At 41.6% G+C, this 22,847-nt stretch overlaps 1 protein-coding gene across 1 annotated transcript; it reads right to left on the minus strand.

Moving 5' to 3' along the window:
* Positions 1-10,506: 10,506 nt before the first annotated feature.
* On the minus strand, positions 10,507-22,643 carry VDAC2 (voltage dependent anion channel 2). Its single transcript, XM_005520509.2, has 9 exons — positions 22,514-22,643; positions 18,808-18,879; positions 17,771-17,820; positions 15,476-15,628; positions 15,334-15,386; positions 14,669-14,896; positions 13,325-13,475; positions 12,363-12,420; positions 10,507-11,537 (listed from the first exon to the last, which is right to left on the minus strand). The coding sequence occupies exons 2-9, from the start codon at positions 18,872-18,874 to the stop codon at positions 11,446-11,448; spliced, it is 852 nt and encodes a 283-aa protein (XP_005520566.1). The 5' UTR covers positions 18,875-18,879; positions 22,514-22,643; the 3' UTR covers positions 10,507-11,445.
* Positions 22,644-22,847: the final 204 nt, after the last annotated feature.

The raw sequence follows: 22,847 nt of genomic DNA on the forward strand, positions 1-22,847 counted from the left end.
ATGATTTTAAATAATTAAAACATTTTATGGAGGCAACTAAAATTCTCCCCAGAGTTAGCAGAAAGATTATTGATTGAACAGATCTCAGGCTACAAGGAAAAAATTATTATTTAGTTTAAAGGCTCATAATTTTATTCCTATTCACCTACTAAAAAACCAAGAGACTGTGCATTTTTCCAGCAGCCTTTTGAGTTATGCTGGGGTAGGGACTTGGGTTATGTTGCTGAGATGAAAGTAGTAACTTTTTGACATTATGAAATTAGATTTCAGAAGATAGTTAATGAGAAATTGTTATTGCTGCTGTCACAAGTAAATGCAATACCTAAATACTGCACACCCACACAACGCCGCAGCATTCATTACCCAAGATAATGCCTTACTGTACAACATCAAGAATTTTAACTAAATCCACAAATACGAAACATCGACAGAAGAAATCCACTCTTGGAGAGGACTGGTTCACAGAATACCCAGGCTGTCATTCATGTGGTGTGGCCAGAGAAGTCCATAAGGTTATGGCCCAGATGTCACCGTCCTGTACCACAACACCCAGCAACAGAAAAGGGGATTCTTCCATCATGAAAAGAAAAACAAACAAGCCATATCAATGAAAAAAGAACCAAATCAAAAAGAGACAAATGAATTTTAAAACAGGTGCAAAGAAACCTTCACAAGAAGGGAAATGAATGTCTGCAAATTCAAATAGAAGTAACAGCTGCAGGTAAAAGGCTTATTTGTAAGGAACCTCATGCTTGTCTGTGATGTCACCTTGTATCTTTTGTTGTATGGGGTTTTAGGAAGCAAACATTAGTAGTTTACATTTAAAGGTCAGAAAAGTATGTAACTCCTTGGACTAGTAAAAACCCAAAAACAAATAAACAAAAAGCAGCAACCAACCAGAAAAGACCCAAAACACCTACAGTACTTAGCTCAAGAATGCTGATTTGGAGCATTATTTTTACCCTGCATTGCATGTCCAACGCTTTTGCTTGCAACAGCGAAATTCACACAGACTGTGGCTCACAACTCGGAGTTTACTTCATAAAGGTAGGTGTTTTTCCATCTGCCTACCAGAAGTCAGTGCTGCTGGTATCTGCTACAAATCAAAACCTGGAAAGCCAAGAAGCAAGAGCAGCTGCAACGAGCAGAACTGGAAAGCTTTGGCAGACAACAGTGGACACCTTTGGATTCAAGCAGAGCTGTAAAGACTACATGGGGTCAGGGAGGGAGTGGGCAATGAGATCTCCCTGCTGCTCTCTGTGGAGGTCTGGCAATGTTCAGCTCCACAGAGGTGAGAAAGGGTCCCTCAGGTGCCTTCACCAGCTTCCACTCAGCTACCAGTGTCTCCTCAGCTTCCTGGGCACATCAGCAAGAGTTTTGGCATGTCATTTCCAGTGTCACCTTCAACATCCTACAGCCATCTAAATGTCAGCTGCATAAAATGCTTTCCCGAGACACTTTATCTTTTCTATTTAGTGTAATTAGTGGGGTCATTCCAAAGCAGAAAGCCACAGTTAACTGTGCAACTACTGTGCCATCATGTATTGTAACAAAGAGCTTAACACAACCTGAAAGAAAAAGAAGAGCCCTCCTTGTTTTCCTTTAAGCAGCAGAGCTAGATCATGTTCCCGTAAGCCTCAAAGACAACCCCAGTGAAGACGAGCATTAATTCACTATCAAAGTACAATTACAAACCAACACAAACCAGGTCAAACTCCAGACAAAAGATTCCTGTACAAAAATCTGGAGTTTCTCCACAGATTTTAGAGCTAGCTTCTATACCACCACCTCTGGGTCTTCTCACAGCTGTTGTGGATTTTAGGCACAGTCATTTCTTGGGAGCTATTCCCACCAACAGTCCCTCTGCTCAGGTCAGAAGGATCATCAAGACCTCGTAAGGTGCCCTGCAGAGCATCTGTGCCACAGTACCAAAGCTGAGCTCCCCTGGTCCCTGTCAAGGACTGCTGCATGGGATTGGACCTATCCTCACAGTTCTGAGACTGATCCAAGACACCACTGAAGACTAACTCGAAGGAGGCAAAAGCACAGACATAATTAACAAACACCCAGAGACACAGCATTTAAATTCCTTCCGTCATTACAGAAGATGTCTCAGGCACCATCAAGCCCATCTCACTCCCCTCTCTCATGCAGCTTTGGTAACTTTGATGTCTGCTACCAAGTTTTCCTTTCTTGATTTTCAGTGTTGTCACTCACTATATATTGAGTCATCCTTTAGCTCAAGCTTAAGTTCAAGTGTGTATTTAAACTTCCAGACATGGACTATGATAAACTCTTAATGAACGCTTTAGATGTGTAGATAGAGTCTGTCTGCCTGTTGACCTTGGGAACCATTTATGGTCATCTCTACAAACTACTCTAAAGCTACGTAATTAAGCCTGCAAAGCTAAGCATTGACAGTGTTGCAAAAGACTAATCAAACTTGCACAAGCAATCAATTTTGACAGCCCCTATTACATGTAAACATTATAATATAGATTTTAATTTTGTGATCAAACATTTATGCATTCAACATTTGATGTGGTCCTTCCTGACCTTATTGGGTTTCATATTACTTTTTTTGCTTCAGACTAATAATCTGAGAACCTACAAGCAGGAAAATAGCTGGCTTTCGGCAGTCTGTGCCAGAGGAAGATTCCTAGATCTCAGAAGGGCCAAGCAGCTTTGTGATGTGGTCACAATTCTCGAGCAAAAAGAAGTAGACAAAATCAGGGAATCACCAGCAGAAGTTACAACTGCCTATTCTGTGTTTAATTATCTTAACTTTCTGCTTTGGGTTTATCTTATTTCATAAAAGAAAATTGGACTGTGACAGCTACAGCAACACCAAGTCAATTCAGCTAACTCCCTGTACTTTTTCTCCAAGGGATTTAAGGTTGTGAGTCAAAGGAAAGAAAAACAGAGGAGAAGTAACAACAGGTTTTCCACAGTTATCCTGTAAAGGGAAGTTTAAATTAAAGTTAGAGCCTTTCTTCTTGTAGAAAGTTCAAATTTTGAGTGCTTTTCTGCTCCTCATCTGTTCTCATGCTTGGTGCTATGCAGGCCGAGTTCTTCATGCCTGTAACCCTGCTCTCAGGTACCCACCATCTGCTGTGCAGGCAGCTCAGCTCATGGGCCAAGGCAGGCCTGTACCCACTCCACAGCCACACTCCGCAGTGTGGCCACCAAGTGCCCTAGCCCCACCAGACCAGGCACACGTCACATACCATGTTTTGAATTCAGGAAATCCCAGACAGAAATGTGATTTCAGCAATCTCATTTAATGAACAAGAAACATAATCAGTTTAACACAAAAGGTTTGTAAGGCAGTGGGTACATGCTTTCTACGAGCCCTGCTCTCTCTGCTCACCAGTGATTTATGCCTTGCCAAACCCAGAGAGGAGCCAAGGACAACCACCTCGCATGCACTCCTCTGGCATTGGGGCGTGCCATGAGTGAGGAGGAGCTGTGTCCAGGAGAAGCTGCTACTAATGCCTGTGCTGGGACTCCATGTACATCTCTGCTACACTTCCCACACAGAAAAGGAAATGTTAGGAGCCAGGACTCCGAGACAGATTGTTTTGAAAAAGACAAGGTGTTTTAGTTAGGTTGTGCTCTTGGCAGAGAGGCTATCAAAACTGCTACATCAGTGCTCACTCACGAACTCACCTTATCATGAGCATGATAAAGCTAAACCAGGGGAGTTTCAGACTATTTAAGTTAACTGCAAACAATTTCAACACAAGCTTGCATATTCTAAATGCAGAGGACCTGTGCTACAAAGAATTAAAACTCACCTGAAAGCCTAACACTCTTGCACCAGGACTGAATGCTGTACCAGATTTCCTAAGGTACTTAAAAGAGTAATACAAAAGTAAAATTTTCTCAAACACAATGGAAGAAGATTAGCCTTGTAAGACTGCAATATTAGCTTACCTCCACAGCCCCATGAAGAACTATTTGTGAACTGCAGTTCTCTTAAAAACATTTCATAAAACATTGATTCCTGAAATACAGACATCACTCACACTCACCTAGTGCAATCTCTCTCAGGGCAAATTCTGCAGCTGACGGCATAGAGGGCCACCACCTCTGCTTGCCACATCCAGGGAATGTCTGTCAAAGCTGGTTCTGTTCAGCCCAAGAGATGAACCTCCCAGGTATGACAGCAAGAGCTGCTACACACTCCATCACAATGGGCAGGCTTCTGTCAGAGCTAAAGGACACACAGTGCACACCACCACCACCACCAAGAGAAAGCAAAAATATTCCCTACCCTTCTCCCTAAAGCACATGCTGACAATTAGAGAAATGAAAATTACACCAAGCATTCCCTGTGAACAGTTACAACACACCCAATCCACTTACAAGGTACCAAGGGAAAAATTCACCATAGCTGTCAATTTGGCCTGGGCCCAGGCTCAGCCCCCTGCGCCAAGGCAGCTGGCAATACACCTATTTCTTCCACTCCCCAGGAGCTGAGGGGTTCAACACAACTGGCAAAGAGGTGTTTGCATGCTCTGCTCGGAAGGGAAACAAACCCCCAAAGATCAACAAGGGTCCCTGTCACTGTAGGACACACAATGACTCACACAGACATAGCTTCCATGGTTTTAAAAAAACCTGGTTTTATTCTTACAACTTCAGTATTTATAGATTCTCAGCAATGACCAGGGATTGGATAGTTAGATTACCACCTTTCCAACCGCACTGGTCATGTGAGACATCCATCAAAAGATGTGTATCAGAAAGAATGCACACATGTCTATGTTTACAGTCACTGACCTGGGAAAGTTTTTAGAAACTACGTCAACAAAATCAAAAAACTGAGTTTTCGGGGCAACAGGTCCCCAAAGATGACAAGTTGAGGCAGCATCCAGGAAGAGGCCATGGGAAGCCTGGGGCAGCAGTTGACTACACAGCACCATAGATGCACTAGTCTTCTGGTTTTGTCCAGGAAAAACAAATTTTGTATGTACATGAACAAAACAGCCCAAACAAAAGTTGTGTCTGCTCCCCAACCTTAACTGAAATATTTTGCACAGCAGTCTTCTAACAGCACCTCTGTGTGAAGGGGATGGTAGTCACTCCTCACAGCAGCGCTAACCACTTCTGCCCCATGGCACCAGCAGCTCAAACAGCAAAGACTGGTGCTTCACCACAGCATCACAAAATCACCAAATCTATTAGGTTGGAAAAGATGTCAGAGATCATTGAGTCTAACCTGTGACCAAACACTCCTGTGTCAGCTAGACCATGGCACTGAGTGCCATGTCCGGTCTTTTCTTAAACACCTCCTAGGATAGATCCTCCCTGGGCAGTCCACTTCAATACTTAATCGCCTTTTCTGTGAAGAAACTCCTCCTAATGTCTAAGCTAAACCTCCTCTAGTGCAGCTTGAGACTATGTCCTCTCATCCTGTCACCAATTGCCTGGGAGAAGAGGCTGACCCCAGCCTGGCTACACCCACCTTTCAGGTAGTTGTAGAGAGGGATAAGGTCACCTCTGAACCTCCTTTTCAGGCTAAACAACCCCAGCTCCCTCAACTGTTCCTCCTAGGATTTACCCTGTAGACCTTTCACCAGCTCTACTGCCCTTCTCTGCGCACACTCCAGCACCTCAATGTTCTTCCTGAACTGAGGGGCCCAGAACTGGACACAGTACTCAGGGTGTGGCCTCACCAGTACCCAAAAGGACAATCACTTCTCTAATTCTGCTAATCACATAATTTCTCATACAAGCCAGGATGCCATTGGCCTTCTTGGTCACCTGGGCATACTGCTGGCCACATCCACATGGGACAGGCCCTTAGCAGACTTGCTGAGCTCTCTTCCCTGTCCCCAGTGAATTGATTGACACAAATTACAATAATTGCAAAGATGGTGGAAGAGTTTGTGAGCTACCCACACTGTAGCAGTGTGATGCCCCTGGGCTGAGGCCATGTGCCCATACTTCTAACATATCCTGTGGTCACCACAGCATTGGTCCTGCCCCACCACACAGCCTGATGCCACCAGACATGGGAATATCACCAGTCAGAAGCGTTTCAAATCCTTCCCCTTTGCCTGCTGGGTTTTGGCAGCTGGTGTGCCCTGTCCTCTGCCAGCAAGTGTTTCACATAGCCAAACGTGGCCAGAACATCTCTTTGGAAATCAAGGCATTGCAAGCCATTTGGGGACTTCTTCTTGAAAAGTACTGTCACGTCAGGAGCAGAGCAGCAGTCGGGAAGACAACTTGTTGCGTCACTTAATTCCATTTAGACAGGGGAGTGGATGCTCCCAGGAGCCGGCTGCCGCAGGCCGTGAGAATAGCCTTGGCTGCTCCCTCAGAGCCGACGGGCGCTGCCCGGGTCTCAGTCGCAGGGATAGAGCACCCCGAGTGCCGGCCTATGGGGTGCGTTTTCCTCCTCTAATTCTATTTCTTTGTGTCAGAATCAGCTCGGGCTCGCTGCCGTCATCATTTCCCACTGCCGCCCTCGGTCGGTGTGTTGGGGACGGCGCCCGCAGGAGCGGCTCCTCCTGAGGGCGAAACGGCCTCCTGAGGGGGGCACCGGCGGCCACCAGGTGGCGCCCGAGGCCAGCTCTGCGGCCCCGATGGCGGAGGCGGCCCCGGCCGGCTTGGAGCCATCGCCCCCTCACCGCCGCTGCCTCGGAGCGGCCCCGGCCGCCTTGGAGCCATCACCCCCTCATCGCCAGAGCCGTGGCATGGACCGCAGTGAATCACGAGGAACAATAAGTTGCCTCCCTCGGAAGCTGCCGGGAAAGCATCCTGGACTGTGCAGGAGAGAACACTCATGCACACCCCTCCCCACGCTGCAGCCAAACCCCAAACACAGCATAGCGAAACTTTGCGTATCCTAAACGAAGGAGCCATGTGTGCACACTGAAGAGTCATTTAAATTGACTTTTGCGCATTAATTTATTTTATTAATTTATTAATGCGTATTAATAATGCCACCATAGACCACTAAGAATCCAAGGGCAAAGCTCACTGGTTCCTTGTGGGCACCCACCTCAGCTCTCCCCTCCGTGCCGGCCCGAGATCAGGCTGAAGCGATGAAGCACGGACATGGCTGTAATAGACATTTAGTGTTTCAATGCTCATAGGAACACAAGCAAAGTAAACAAAAAAAAAGTAAGTGCTAAGAGTGCCAAACCCTTAAACAGCGTCATTGCTTCAGCATTAGGATTTTTTCCCATGGATCCAGGGCAAAGAGCATCCCATGAAAAATCCACAAACCCTCAAAACATTTCTGATCTATGCACTACTGTTAACCAGCAAGTGTACTGCAAGTGTTGCCGTGGTATTTGGCTCAGCAGAAAATTCTCATTTAAAAAGATACTGAAGTAAAGGTCAAGTATTTGGAGATGAAACAGTCCATGCTTGCCATCTTTAAAGGTCTGTCAGCACTTTTCCCAACACCAGCAGAAAAATGAGGGTAGATACGAACCAAATCTCAGTATGTAACACATCACATTTTGTCTAATAGCATTTTCATAAGTTTTAATTGCATGTTCTCATAAATTACTTTTTAAAGAAAAAAAAAAAGTTGTCCTCTTTTTACATGAGCATTTCTATCAAATTTGCAGCTGAAGTAAAAGGTGCTGCACATTATGCTCAGAAAAATCCAGTTGTTTATTGCTTCCCATTTGATCCAGCAACATGTGGAAAAAAGGACCCAAAGCACAACTAAAAGGCAGGCCCAGAAACAATCATGAGAAAGGAAATACCACTAAATACAATGAATGCACACTACACTAATGGATATAATCTATGTTTTTATTACTATTCCAGACTGGGAACAGAAACATTCCACTGCAAAGGGAGACTGACAAACACAATAAAACCACTTACAATAAACGTAGCCTTTCCATGCCACGTAACAACCCAACCAGCTTTTTCTTTGGGTTTCCCTTCTTGCCAGTTGGTTCCCAGGAAGGGTTCACTTGCCATTACGACACTACTGCTGCAGGTGTGAGCCAGTTTTATCATTACTAACTCACCTTGCATAGAATTGCTTCCATCCTTGCTCACTGGTTTAATAAGGAAACAAGGACCTTTGGTAGAAGTAGGGCTGAATAATCCGTGTATGAGCTGTTTCTTGTTTGCCCGGTTCTACTTCCCCTAGGAGGGCAGTCACCATGAATTAAATGTGTATTTGTATTTGTGCCCGGCCGACGGCCTGTTGCAGCACTAAGCCAAACACCAGAACAGGACATTAGAGGGCAGCAAGCACTCTTACTGCTGCCTCGCTTTATTCAGCGGCAAGGGAAAGGTAAACACCCCTGTCCCAACGCTTGGGGGCGAAAGGTTTCCCTGCCCATTCAAAAATAGTTCCAAATTTCCTGCTTTCGAGTTACTGCAGTGTGTAAGAGGCAGATTTAGGACTATACCACACCCAGTTGAACCACGTGAAGAGTGCAAGGTTAGGTGAACCAACTTGGAGAATTTCTACAGCACACAAAGAGCATAAACATTCAGGACACTGAGACTGTAACTGGTGAAATCAGGGCATCATAATCTCATGTGAAATGATTTTTATTTATGAAAGCGTGATTAAAGCTCCTTGCAATATAAACAGACACCCCCTACTCCAGCTGTACCAGGCAGGAATGCAATGCTACAGTTTCACACAAACAAGATGCAGAACGAGGCTCTGGTCATTTGTTATCTCAAGTGGTGGGGGGTTTTTATTCAGGACACCTGAGGAAAGGCTGTCTTGGCACTGGAAGTTACTGTTAAGGCTTTTCACATATTTTAATAAAATGGAGCTATATAAACTACCAACGTTTCTTACCACAAAACTCCACTCATACCACAAGCTTCTGTAGCAGTTGAAAAGTTTGAAAGTCATTTTTAATAAGCCTTACTTGAGAGATATTAAGAAAAAGACACTGAACTTCCTTTTCATGTTCGAAGTAGTGATTTATGACAGAATATTTTAGAAAAACGCACATTTTCACAGTTCTCTTAACTACTGCAGAGCCCTTTTACTTCCCCAGTTGCCTATCAGCACTATAACAAATACAACTACTTGAGGTTTAAAGGCTGAGGACTAGTAAAATCATGCACATTTACAAAGAGTAAAATGAATAGGTTCAAGTTTTCCATTACTCATTTTTAAGAGTTGAAGAGAAACTCGGCAATAGGAGCTTTTATTTCACTTACCCATTTTGTGACCTCAGAAAAAAATTATCTAGAGCAGGTAGTGAAGAAAAAGGCTATAGTGTTTGCTTCTAAAATAAATAAAAAAACCAGAACCCACAAACCACGACCAAAAAAAAAAAAAAAAGTCAATTACAGCCCTATCAAAAGCTGAGAAACATCAGTGTCACTGGTTTAAGGAGAGAAACAAGGCATCATTCATAACCAAAAGACACAATCCATTATTTGCCTGGGTGCTGCAGCTGGACAATCCATACAGGCACACATTTCAGGGAGGGTTTTTTGGTAGGTTGTTTTGGTTTGTGTTTTGGAGATTTTTTGGTGGTTTGTCATGGTTTGGTTTTTTTAGCTTTTAGTTTTTTCTTTCTTATGCTTTTTGTATCAGAAGCCCAGTCTTTGTGAGGCACTGAAGATATTCTGAAAAGTATACTGAAGTTATACTGAAATGAAAACACATACAAAAATTCAATGTCCGCATGGTCTCTAGCTTTTAAAGTGGTCTAGCACATAAAACCAACTCAAACTAAAAATATACACTATGGACCTTAACATGCAATGACAGCAACGAATTGCACCTTACATGCTTCTTCCACCCTAAATGGCAGAAATACAACTCAGACAAGGGCATTTAGTGACGACAGCAGTAAATGTACTCCACAGCACAAATGTCTTACTATCATGTAAGAAAACTAGTCAAACACACTATCAAGCCTGCCAAGAGCCTCAGCTGGAGGCTTGAACTCTACTCTGCCTTCTGCAAAGAAGGTGGCTCAGCTACTCCACAGCTATAGCCTTAAACACAGGCAGTTCGTAACATAGTGCTTCATGTGAGGATTTCAGTCGGAGGGCAACAATGCAGGATGGAACAAGACCTCAAGCAAATCACTGATACTTTTGTGGGCATTAATTTTAATCCAGTATCAACCGATAATATTTCCAAACCAGAGAGCTTCCTGATCATGAGCCAGTCACCTGCACTATGAAGAGAGCTGCTGTGAACCACTGACTGCAAAACTAAGTATCAAAACACCCTTCACAGCTAAGAGCGTATCTTAAGAAGTAGGCTCCAGGCGCTCCCCCAAGCTCAGTAAATTCCAACTCTTAAATGTAAGCAGTGCAACTACATGTCCAACTACATTTAATATATTCCACATTAAAAGCATTCACAACTAGTTCAGCCTTCAGGGATGTTAGGTTCACAGACTAAATACCCCTCATATTTCTATTCTCGCTTATTACTATTCTGGAAAAACATGCGAGTTTTTCCATTATTCTGCAAGTTTCTGAACTTAAAATGGGTATCTGCCAGGGAAAGCAAGATCAGATGCATTTTCCTCCATCTCCATTTAAAATTGTCTTTATTTCAGTCATTTTAAGCAGAAACCTCTCACAGCAGTTGGGATAAGCAGGCTGTTATACCATTACACTGTTACATTCAATTGCAGAGATACATCTCACTTCATACAAATATAAGCAAAAGGTGTGTTTGTGGTGAGGTTTTTCAAGGAACATTTCTTATATGTCTCAGTGTGCCAAGTACATCGATCTGCACTTTTTGCATCAGGAGGCCAACTAGGAACACAGTACATCTCGCCCGTGGATCACAGGGGGAATTAAGCCATTGTGTTGTGACAAACCTTACCTGACAGAAAAGCACATTCAATTTGCTTGAGGAATCCAACTGTTCACCTATATTCAGTATTGTCACGCGTGGGGGTCCTTAATTGCACAAAGGTACAGAGCACTACTTCTTGGATTACTTAAAGTTTAAACTTAACTGAGCACTACCCTCATATCTTTACTCTTAAAATATCTGAGGCACAAGTATGTGTGTGTACTTGTTTTATTCATAATTTGTCTTGGGATACCAAATGTACTTCTAGTTCAGGTCATTCAACAAAATTGTTGACCTCATTTCAAAACATCCACTGATCCATTTTTCATTCAATGGCAATATCGAATGTTAAAAGGAACATAAAAACAAACATGCACACAATTGTACAGTTTTCATAAATGTCTATTTCATTATTTGTGGGTAGCGCATTAAACAGTTAAATACATTTAAATAATGTTTAAGTGACTGCACTAATGCAGAATTTTAACTAGATGGGTAACCAATTTAACTAGAAACCAGCTAACAAGTAACTGTCTAAATACTTCAAATACAGCTCTTGTTCTAGGTCATCTTTCCTGGAAAATAAGCCTGCTGGTCACATTGGAAATACATTTTAAGGCCAAATTCTTCTGATATCCCTTGTCTGCAGCAGTTTCTTCACCTTTTTAAGCTTCCAATTCCAGGCCAAGACCAAGTTTATGGCCACCAGCATTGATGCTCTTTCCATCTATCAGGGCAGACAGTGTAAGCTTCACACCTGTAAGATTTTTAAGCAGCATGTTTACATCACACACAGTAGCTTTCAACTTACAACTTAACCTCAGTCATTACAAGTCCCAGTTGTAGCTATCTTTTTATACAATTGCTTTCCTCTGAAGATCTTTAGAGAAGAATACGTTTACCCATGAAATCTACTGAAAGTTAGTCACGTGAAGAAAGCTTTATGATTTTTGTTAACAGTTATAAAGTCAATATACAAAGTCTCTAATTGCTAAATACACAAGAGTTCTCCTTTCCTGCATTAACACATGCAAAGGAGGAGGAAAACTCTGCATAGACAGACACTCCTACCTATAAAAGTTTGGAATTAAACTAGATTTTTCAAATAAGGAACTAAACAATGATAACACAGCCTTAACAGGTGCTTTCATAACTTAAGTAGAACAAGTTAAGTTGTGGAGGCTTTTCTTACTAAATATGAATAGCAGGAATTATGGGGTTTTGACAGTTAATCATAATTTAAAGACTTGCTATCATTCAACAGTATGACTGGACAAAGCAGTGCCAAAAAAGTCATACTTTGCCCAGCCTAAAGCTAAGTTGTCAAACATAATACAGTCCACTCCTACACAAATCAGTGAAGAACATAATGTATTAATACCATTAGATATAATAATAGCATTTGTCTTGTTTATCTAAAGGGTTTGATGTATGACTGAAGCTACTGTAAAATATCTACTCAGCCTTCAAAGAAAAAAACATTCTGAAGGAAAAAAATGCATATAAATGCAGAGATCTCAATTATTTTCTTTAGGATTCACAGAAGATATATATGTGACATAATTTACATGATAGCTCTTACCTGGCCTCAGGGTCTGGGTATAACCCACTCCAACTAGACTAGAATTGTTCACTTTTGCCTAAAAAAAAAAAAAAAAGGAAACTGAAATGTTGTAACTGATTAGTTATTTGCTACCATTCAGAATCTAGAATAACTGTGATAACACTGCTGTTTATCACAGTTTACCCAAATTTTTTATGTTCTTTCAGTATGCCTGTGTTTGTTGAATTAGCTCCTTCCAGCTATGCCCTCATTCCTCAACTTACAGCTGAAGCAGTAACATATTTTGAAACAATAACATATTTAAGAGCAGAGAGACTGTAAGAGCAGGGAGAACTGTTACTGGAACGTGGTTTCACAGATGAACTTCACTGCTTCCCCTTTTACAGAAGGCCAGACACATTTACACCAGTCTCCCAAAAAATGCCACATCAGAAGACTCTTCCATGTTAATATTATTATACAAGAATTAGTATCTTCCAAGTCCAATCAGTATGCAACACACATTTTGTAATATCATCATAAACAATATTTACAAAATTATTTCTCTCACTTTGCATCACTTCCTCAACAGAATTATTCCAACTTTGTAACATACAGGAAACATTGCTGCTTAGCTACTTTTAACCAGTACTGACAGTTCTTACCATGAGAATGTGGCAAAGCTCCCCAAAAACTAGTTTTAAAAAAATTCTGTAAACTTACAGAATCAGACACAAACTTTTTTTTTTAATTGCGTTTTTCTTTTAATAAATACAGTAGGACCTCTAACATAAGCACATTTGACAGTCAGATTGTACGAGACTTTGCTATAAGCAACATTACAGAATTTAAATATTGCTGGTTTTACTGTAATTGGCTGGACTGTAAGAATAAATTCCTACAAGGCCTCCCAGCCTATTTTGTACTAAAAACACACAGATTCACAGCAACTGCAAATACAGTGTACTTTGCACAACCCTTCAGGTTACAGCCATACTTACTGAAACAGAAGCAGTGGAATCCAACTTGTACTTAGCTGCAATGCCAAAGCGAGTGCTGTTGCTACCTGCTGTCCAGGCCAGGTTTACAGCAGTTTCAAGACAGTCACTGACTTTTTGGTAAATTGACCCACCAAATTCAGACCCATCATTGCTGCACAAATTAAGACAAAAGTTAGTTTCCTATTTGCATAATCCACTCCTCTTTTTTCTCCACCTTTTTTTCTTTACTACTTCAAATTTTTATTCAAATAAGAATTTCAAAAGTTTGAGTTGTTTCACATTTTTTGACAAGAGAAGGGGAACAAAGGTGAACAAAGGCTTCAAGGCAAAATTAAATTGCAGTAATTCATGGAAATAAAAAGGTATTTCAGAGTGGTACAATTAATTCTCATGTTAACTGTCAAACAAAGTTCTGGAACAAAATTCCAGATCACATCCTTACAAAACTGACCAATATGTGTTAATGGTTACAAAATGGGCCTTCTGAATTATATGATTATTGAATACGTGAAGCTCCTAGAGAAATGGATGACCTTTCAAAAATCTGTCACAATGTCTTGCATAGTAAATTGAAATGGAATTTTTACAGCCCAGACTTATAAATTTTCTCATATATTCCTCAATTTCCATGAATTCAGACAGATATAATCCCCATGCTTTCCCCTCAAAAGCAAAAATTTTTAACTATCTAAACACACTAGAATTCCACCAATTTTATTAATTTGGACTGAAAACAAATTACTGTTTTTCAGTAGGTTTTGATCAGATTGCTCTGAAGTTAGATCTTACTAACTTCAGTTAGTAAGTTAAGTAAGTTCCTTCTTAAAGGCAGGAAGTCTGAAGAAAGATGTTTAACATTTATTTACATTGTTTCATGCATTCTTAATCCCTGACAGGCAAGAAGATGAGCCTTCACAAAAAGCCAGAAGTACAGCTCTAGTCTTGCTCTAGAAACTAATACAGCATTAGTGCAACACTAATTACTACCTCTTACAAATCTACTGGCCTTAAATTGTAATCTGAAACAAATTCAATATAATTGGCTAGCCAGAAAAAGCATTATGATCAGTTCTGCATAAATGAAGTATTGCACTTCCAAACTGCATATACTTCAGTATTTGGCAAGCTGTATCACATATGCTGCAAGTGCTAACCAGTCACAGGTGCTTAATGTTTCGAAAAGGAGAGATACAAAGTATCGTTCACATTTATTTCATTTCCTACTGAAAAATGCACTCCATTAATGACCTTGTAAGCACCTTTTGATATTTCAAGCATTTATATTTTAACTAGAAGGTAAAAAAAGCCTGCTTCTGGACAGCTGGAGAAGTTTTCAGTACTTACACGTTAGTGTGCAGTTGGAAGTCTGCAGTCTTGTAACCCACAGAGAAATTATTTCTTGTCAATTTTGATTTGGCACTATCAAAAGTCATCTGATAACCAGCAAGCCAGCCTTCATAACCAAAGACAGCTGAACCATGGATTGCAGGCCCAGCAAAATCAAAGTCAACATCGCAACCCAGGTTTACGCAGTCACGTCTATAAGCTGACTTAATTTTACCACTTTTCTTCCTGAAACAGAGATAAGAGTTATCTTGAGACAAGTATACACGATATTCCTCAACAACCTGCCAAATTCAAGCCCTTTGACTCTACATAATTCATCTAAACACCTTGCACAGGCAATCCCCTGGACCAGGCAAAAGCCAGCCCATCCAGAGCACCCAGGGCTATAGCAAACAGGTATTTTCTGATGAATATAGCAGCAGTTTAACATTTCCTGCAATCTTCCAGGTATTTCTATCCCAGAAAATAAGCAAAGTTGTGAAATGTGCAATACTAGCCCCACAGTGATGTCATGGTAAAAAGCACAAGCCTTCAGCACTGGGATTTGCTAAGCTGGATCAACAGTAGACCATAGAAACAGCTCTGTCAATACCACAGACCAGATCAATGGACCATGGGTGCTGTTACACCCTAAGCAAGGTAAAAAAGTTAACAATTCTTACCCTGTATTTGGTGAGAAAGTTGTATCAAATGTCAACTTCAGGCCTTTGGCAATCTAATTGAATGGGGGAGAAGATAAGATAAAGCTATAAATTCAGTTCTTACACAGAGGTAAAGTAAATAAATATTCTCCTAATCTATTACCTGATCTTCAATTGCAATTTCTGTTCCCAGAGTGTTATCCGTGTTCCATTTTTCTGTGAAAGTCAGACCATACTCAGCCCACTTGTATTTGGTCTCCAAGCTCCCATTCACTTTTCCAGTGTCTGTGTTCGATGAACCAGATGTTGTGAATTCCTAAAAAGCACAGAAGATACATGTGATCCTGAAAGCATTACACAATGTTTCCTTCAGCAAGCACTAAGATCTTGTTATTATATGGAAAAAATTTAAAATCAGTAGACAACTTGCAGGGAAGAAGGGAGAATAGCACTGCCAAGAAGAATTAATGACTCATGCCCACATGGAGGCCTCCCCACAATTCCCATCTCAACTGCAGTGTTCCTACCACTATTATAAAACATACAGGGTGGCAAATTAACTCCAAAGACACTAGCCACCATAAGGATTCTCCTCTAAAGCAGCAACAAATCCTTGAAATGTAAGGCTCAGTTTGATACTCCCAATGAGCAACTTAAAAATCAAACCATGAGCCAAAAACACTATTAGGCACATATTACAACTCCAGTAAAATTCTTTAAGAATCACGTATGTATTTTCATTACTCTTGTCAACCACCCCTGAAGATAGTCTGCAACTGTAAAATGTCATAGAATGGCATAATTTTTCAAACTGGGGGTGGATGGTTTGTTTTTTTGTTTGGGTTGGGGTTTTAAGTGGTTTTCAGAGTTCTTAGTCTGCCCAATGCACCAGCCTTTCACACCAGCCATAGGCACACCTTTTACTGGCACTTTGGTTCAATGAAGTGGGAGCTAAGCAAACAGGCTGGGTTTATAGTATGGTATGATCTGACCTGGAATTCTTCAAAGTAACTCAGAAGCTAACAATATCACTCACAATTTTTTATTAAAGGAGGTAATCACTGATGTCTCTCACTATTTGGATTCTCACAAAGAAGAATTAATAGCCTCTGTGTATAACTATCCAAAAACTGAAAGTAATTAGAAGTGGAAGCCAGGTTTGCAAATACCTATTAAAGAGCTCTTTCCAGTGAAGTATTATTCCCCTTATGATTTAAGAAGTCCATTATTTCAACTTTTTAAAACATATAAACATTCTGATCTCTGTCTTCCTCCATACACAACATTATTTTCAAACAGACTTCTCACACCTTCTCCAGAAGGAAACACAGATTTGAAATCACAAATCCTTAAGCACTCTTACAGAAAAAGCCCCAAGAGCACAAAACAAACATGAGACTGTTCTTTAATGGTGGTTGATTAAGTTTAACCACATCCAAGACATTTACTTGTATTATGTTAGTGACCCACTATACCATACACAGTTGTGTAATTCTAGTAGGCCTATTTCTTGGCAAGGGATGGGAATTACACAAAGACCTTCAGCTTTAACTTCTTGCTTTGTGCTATTCCTACTGCACAGGGTCTATGTGACTGTAACCATTAGGGTAATAGCTTTAGGATAAGCAAATTATTATATCATCTCTTATCTCTGCTTTGAAACATCTGTAGTACATACATGCCTGCAGTTTCTCCTCCTGGGAAGGATGGCTTATAACTGATACAGGATTCATATTAAGCCTTGGATTTTTCAGCAAGTTTTACCAGCATAACTGGTAGTCCTCCAAAGAAACAAGCTACAGTAAGAATAACTTCTCTAATAGGGCTCTTGCAAACTGTGTTTCAGTTGGAATACAGACTTCTAGAAAAAACAGAGCATATAACTCATGAACCTTGTTTCTAACAGCAAGTTATGCTGCTCAGGCTCCAGTTATGGGGAGAAAAGGAAAATAAATCTACCTTTACATCTTGCAAAGTCTGCTCTAGAAACAGATAAAAGTTACAGGGGGTACTGCTTGCATGACCAAGACATCTTGCATGGAACACTATGCAATGCCTTAGTACCTAGAGGAGCCAAAGGTTCAACATGCTTATTCAATGCCAACTACTTCATACAAGAATCAAGATGCCAGAAATTTCCACTGAACAGTACCACAAGGTACTTCAGAAATAAAATCTGTATACTATAATTGGTATATTAAAATACTTTATTTGTTCACCTTCACGTGTAAGACCAGGGACACGTAATAAGCCCTTTTATTATACAAAGATTACTGAACAAGGCAATATTCCTGATACATTCAGATCTTTAGGGGGCTTCTGAAGTTATCTAACACCAGATATTTATCATTCATATAAGCTATGAAATACTTAACAGCATCTGATATGTGCCCCTTTTAATTAACTATCAAAACACAGCTAGAAAAATATATAATTAATAAAAGTTACTTAAACTCACCACTCCGCTTGCAGATTTTGTTTTCACATCCAGTTTCACTAATCCAAAACCTTAAAAAACACAAGTCAAAGTTACATGATTAGGCCTTAACCAAGGCCCTGCACATTTTTCAATAAGCTAGTCTTTCAGGCAGTCTCAGCAGTGTACTATATATATATACATAAACAGCTATAGACTGACTTCAGCAACGTACAACTTTTAGATGCTACAGGAGGTAAAGGAGGCCTCTCCAAAACAAGGCAGGGAAGTGCCTCTCAGTTCTACATGAGTATGTTTAACTACCAAATGATGCTTCCAAAGGGAAATACATTATTTTCTGTTCCTGAAATTGAACAGTTTTTATAGTCAATGTCTTTTAAAGGGCTATCCCAATGCATAAAATGCCTCTTTCTGCACCAAGACAAAATATCTCAAAGTAAAAAACTGTAAAAAGCAAAGTAACTGGGAAATACACAACCACTGGAGCTGTAATAGTGGGTTTTGTGGGAGTGTCAATTCACATTGTTATCCAGAAGGTGAACAACAGTCTCAGAGGAAAAAAAAAATCCATGTTTCTTAAGACCAGAAAGAAACAGCGCTGTAACAAAGAATGATTTAACTATGCAGCTGTCTGGTATCAAAGCATCTTAAGATGTTGGAAGAATTCTTTATCCCAATAGCCATTCCTCTTTCTAGTCCAAAAAAGGCTACAACATTACAATAGCATGTAACCCTTTCTGTATCAACAAATGTTGTGGCACAGACAGACCAGTAAATGAAGTGTGCTCCTAAGTTAAACTACACTTGCTGCTTACATTCTTGCATATTTGTACACCTCTGACTCTTATGTGACTCGAGCAGTAAGATTTCCCATTCACATCGAAACAGCCCACAAAAAGCCTTCAATGATCTGTTAGCTGGTGGTAAAGACATAAACACAGCACACCTTCCTTCTCCCCAAAACCACTGGCATTTGATCATTCAATTTTCCATACAGACTTAAAAAGGCAATTCATTGTTGCACCTCAAATACTGCTTACAGAAGGTACTATTCTTACCATATCCTTTATTGAAGATATCTCTGGCAGGCTTGCCAAGGTCTACGTATGATGGAGGAATCGCCATTGGAGCTGAAAGATAAATGGCTAATTAATAAAGAACCTTTTGCCACTGCACACATGAAAAAATGCTACCACAATTATTCCACAATAGCATTTAACGAAGATTCATCTACATAATAGCAATTAATAGATATAATGGATATAATGATATAGTCAAAATTAATAGATATGATACTACAGTATTCTGTGAAACACACAGATTTTCAGTGAAGGTCACTGGGAACATGGGATATTTTCTCAGCTTATGCAGAGAAGAGGCATTGCAGAGAAAAGGCATTACAAGACCACCCAGTTCTCAATTTTTCAGGTAGATTTCTCCATATGTCTTCCATTACCAGAAATTAACTAATAACTCACATTTCCAGAGTTGGCGTAGTTACTGCCAAAAACCTGGACACCAGAAATCTAACAACCTGTAATGGAGACAGTTATTCCCTGAAGTTCTACAAAGTCAAAGTTGACACATGGTTATGAAAACTACCTGGAAGTACCCACATGGTTTTAGGTTTGAAAATGTAAAAAGGGAGCATATCTGCTCTCTAACATCATTTTTGCCCCATATTTTACATGGCAGACATACAATTTAAAGATCATCTAATGCCATTTAACCAGCAATCAATCTGGTAACATACAAAAGTTTAAGTTTGGGAAGTTGTGCTGTTAGTTTAAAACATCCAAGCAGGAGGAGTGTGGGGTCTGTGAGAAGAGATCTCTTAACAAGTGCCTTTCTCAGATAGGGAGCCGCTGGCAACCTCGCTGTTAAAGAAGCTGTCAGTGCAGATGAGGTATGGCCCAACTCTCTGGCCCCATGGACAAACACCAGACTAAGGGCTCACCCAGGCCCATATCACTCTCCTCCCTGGGAAGATACACTCTTATCTGTATCTCCTTGAAAGACTGTTTTCCCATGATTTCAATAGCAAGAGGCTGCTGTTACAGAGGCCCTGTATTTTAAAGTTGTGAAATATAGAAAACAGAGCATATTAATAACTTCCCCCATGCTGTGAAAGGGGAGGGGGGAAGGGATGGGGGAAAATATAGCTAGACAAGGCCATGAAAAGGCTAAACACATACAAACAAAAATCTTCTCAAACTGATTTGTCACATTTGTTTAGCTGAGAGAGTCAGATTAACATAATTGACTTTTTATCTTCCTTTTGTGTGGTGGATTGATTTTCTTTTTTTCTTTTTAAGTAAATGAAGAAATGATCTCTGGAACTTGAAAAATAACAAGGGCAGTGTTCTCACATGTTAACTTCCAAACCCTAATTATACCTCCCATACACAGCTAAATTGTATGAACTGCTACTATTTAAAAGAAAAACCAAACTCCCCTAGCAATCAATGGGAAGGCAGAAGACTGTTTCTTATTTTTCTACAATTCATAATGCAGTTTTCCAGTGTACCCTACTTCAACAACCTAATGCCCTAAGGGGATAATTTCAACCTCCTCTGAGAAACAACATTTGCACTCCACTTCACATACATACACACAAATTCAGAGAAACTTCTTTAGCTAAGATGTCTAAACTCTACTACCAGGTCACTGTATCAAGACATCTATCACTTGCTCAAGAACAAATTTGGTTTTCCAGGGAGTAAACTAAACATTAATTTTTTTAAAAGCAACATGAAAATGGCTTAAAGCATCTGAATTTTAAAGCTTAGCCCAAGTTCAAGTGTACAGAACAGACCCCAATCCCAGTGACAAGCCATTGAATTGTTCCTGTTATTTATTCCGTAAAAAGAAGCAGCTGATAGACCAAATTACAAGGGAGTGTGACAACTCTTGCCTGTAGAGTTCTGCTGTACAGCAACTGTACAGTTCTTCAGTTTAACATATTCTAGAGGTTTTGCTGCATGTTTCCTCTAATGAACAGATCTCGCCACTAACTAGCATCGCCAGGAAAATTATTATTTCTAGCTTTGAAGTTTTTTATTAGCTTTTACCACAGACGTACTTTTACACTGTAAATAAATGTGTTTTTCCCTTTTGTTTTCAATGTTTCCAATCTGACTAGACAACCAGTACAGACAAGAGATTTATGCTAAGCAGAAATGTCCTGAGAAGTTAACAAACTTGTATCTGTGTCAAAATTCAGAGGATTATTACAGTAAAAAGGACGTTGCCATTTTATCTGGCCTAGTTAAGCATCCTTACCACTTCAGGGAAACCAGCCAGTATTTGTCAGACATTCCAGCCTACAAATGCAAGTTTTGTAATAAAATGTTGAAGCAGAGTACAACTGTCACACTGCTGTTCTAATACTATACTATAATAGTGACAGGGATGGATGAGGACAAAACAGGAAACCAAGAGTTAATTTCAGATGTACTTAATGCCTGATAAACCAGTGCACCATCAGAATGCTCATTAAATGAAAACAGGGCCATAAAAAATCAGTCCTGTGTCCTCAAATGTTAGCTAGGCTTGCAAATTCTTATAATCACAAGTAATTTTTTCAACCCTATTCTGAAGCATCTTTCACTTAAAAACGACTAATCAGAAGTGACTAAACAATAAGCACAATTTAGCAACTAGAGGTTCGTTATAAAAACTGTAAAATAATCGACTTGAAGTACAGAATATACTTGAACCAAGTGAGAGTTCCACCCTAATCTATGTTTCATGCCACCGTGGTGAAAAGAGTTTAATTGATCTGTTACTCGAGAGTCAAAATCATGCTTTCTTCTGTGATAAAAAGAAAAAAATAATCACTCCAAGAACAAAAAAATGTATTAACATTATTTGAATTACTATGTCACAGTTCTCCTTGGAGGTAATATTTCAAAACTCTCATGCCCTACAATTAAGGAATACCACGAACCTCTATTAGGATTTCTAACAATTTTAAGATCTCAAGATATTCAGGATCAAGCTACAAACCATATCAGCCTACAGTCCACAAAAAATAACTGTCCTCATACAATTAAAAAATCAACAACTCCACCGAAATTATTCCAGTATCCCATAAATAGCAACAAAAAAATTGAGATTATTTAAAAATTAGTTTGTTAAAACGCATCGAACACACGGTGACCTTCAGGCTTACACTGATACTACCCGGAGCTTAAAAAAGAGAAAAGCCACCTCCTTACCCTTGCATTAACTCTCTCCCTACTCACAGACCGGACGTGAACACGCAAGCCTAATATTGGCCAGGCCAATGCAGAAACTTTAAGGACAAGGTCTGGAAATGGACTTCGGGCTCAGGAAGCGATAGCGGGGGTAGTAAAGCAGAGCCTCCCAGAGTGGAAGGGCAGCGAAGGGAGAGCGGGGATGCGGCCGCAGCCCGGGAAGGGCAGGGCAGGTTCGGGCCGGGCCGAGCGGCGGCCCCAGGCCCGGCGCCAGGCGCGCCCCCCGCCCCGCCGCAAGGGGAACCCACCCGCCCCGGGCGGCCATCCTGGGCATCCCGGCCTAACCCCCCCGCTCCCCGCGCCTCGCGCACCCGAGCCCGGCCGCGGGGCCGCGAGGGCAGCGCGCGCGGAGAGCCCCCCGCCCGCCCCGCCGAACCCGGGAGCGCTGGGACGCGCCCGCGGCCCCGCCAGCCCCGGCCCCCGCCGGCCCAGGCCCGCTCGCCGCCGGGCGAGCCCCGCCCGCCCCCCCTTGCCCCGCGGGGCCGGCCGCGGCCGAGACCGGCACCTGCGTGTCGCGGGCGGGCGTCGGAGCGAGGCCGGGGCCGGTGGCTGCCGGGTAGGGCCGTGCGGAGGCCGCGCTGCTGCAGCCGCGGGCACTGGAGGGCGAAGTGAAGGAGACACCGATCCGCCCGCCCGCCCCCGCCCCCCGGCAGCACCCGGGCGCGCCGGGGCCGCCCCGCCCGCCGCCTGCCCCGCCCGCCGCGCCACACCACCACGCGCCCCGCGGGAGGCGCCGGCGCCCGCGGCCCTGAGATCGGCAGCGGCGGGCGGCGCCACGGCCCCGAGCCAGGAACCGGACGGCTACGCCGCGCCCCGGCAGACGCTCGGGAGGGCCGCCC

Source organism: Pseudopodoces humilis, chromosome 9 (assembly GCF_049639895.1).
Source record: "Pseudopodoces humilis isolate 2021_Gansu_Grassland_sample_001 chromosome 9, ASM4963989v1, whole genome shotgun sequence".
NCBI lineage: Eukaryota > Metazoa > Chordata > Aves > Passeriformes > Paridae > Pseudopodoces > Pseudopodoces humilis.

Excerpts from the sequence above, each read along its gene's own strand:
- VDAC2 (XM_005520509.2), bottom strand. The coding sequence starts at position 18,874 with ATGGCGATTCCTCCATCATACGTAGACCTTGGCAAGCCTGCCAGAGAT. Across the intron at positions 17,821-18,807 it reads TATCTTCAATAAAGGATATG|GTTTTGGATTAGTGAAACTG; the intron begins GTAAGAATAGTA and ends GTGTTTTTTAAG. Across the intron at positions 11,538-12,362 it reads TACCCAGACCCTGAGGCCAG|GTGTGAAGCTTACACTGTCT; the intron begins GTAAGAGCTATC and ends AAAATCTTACAG.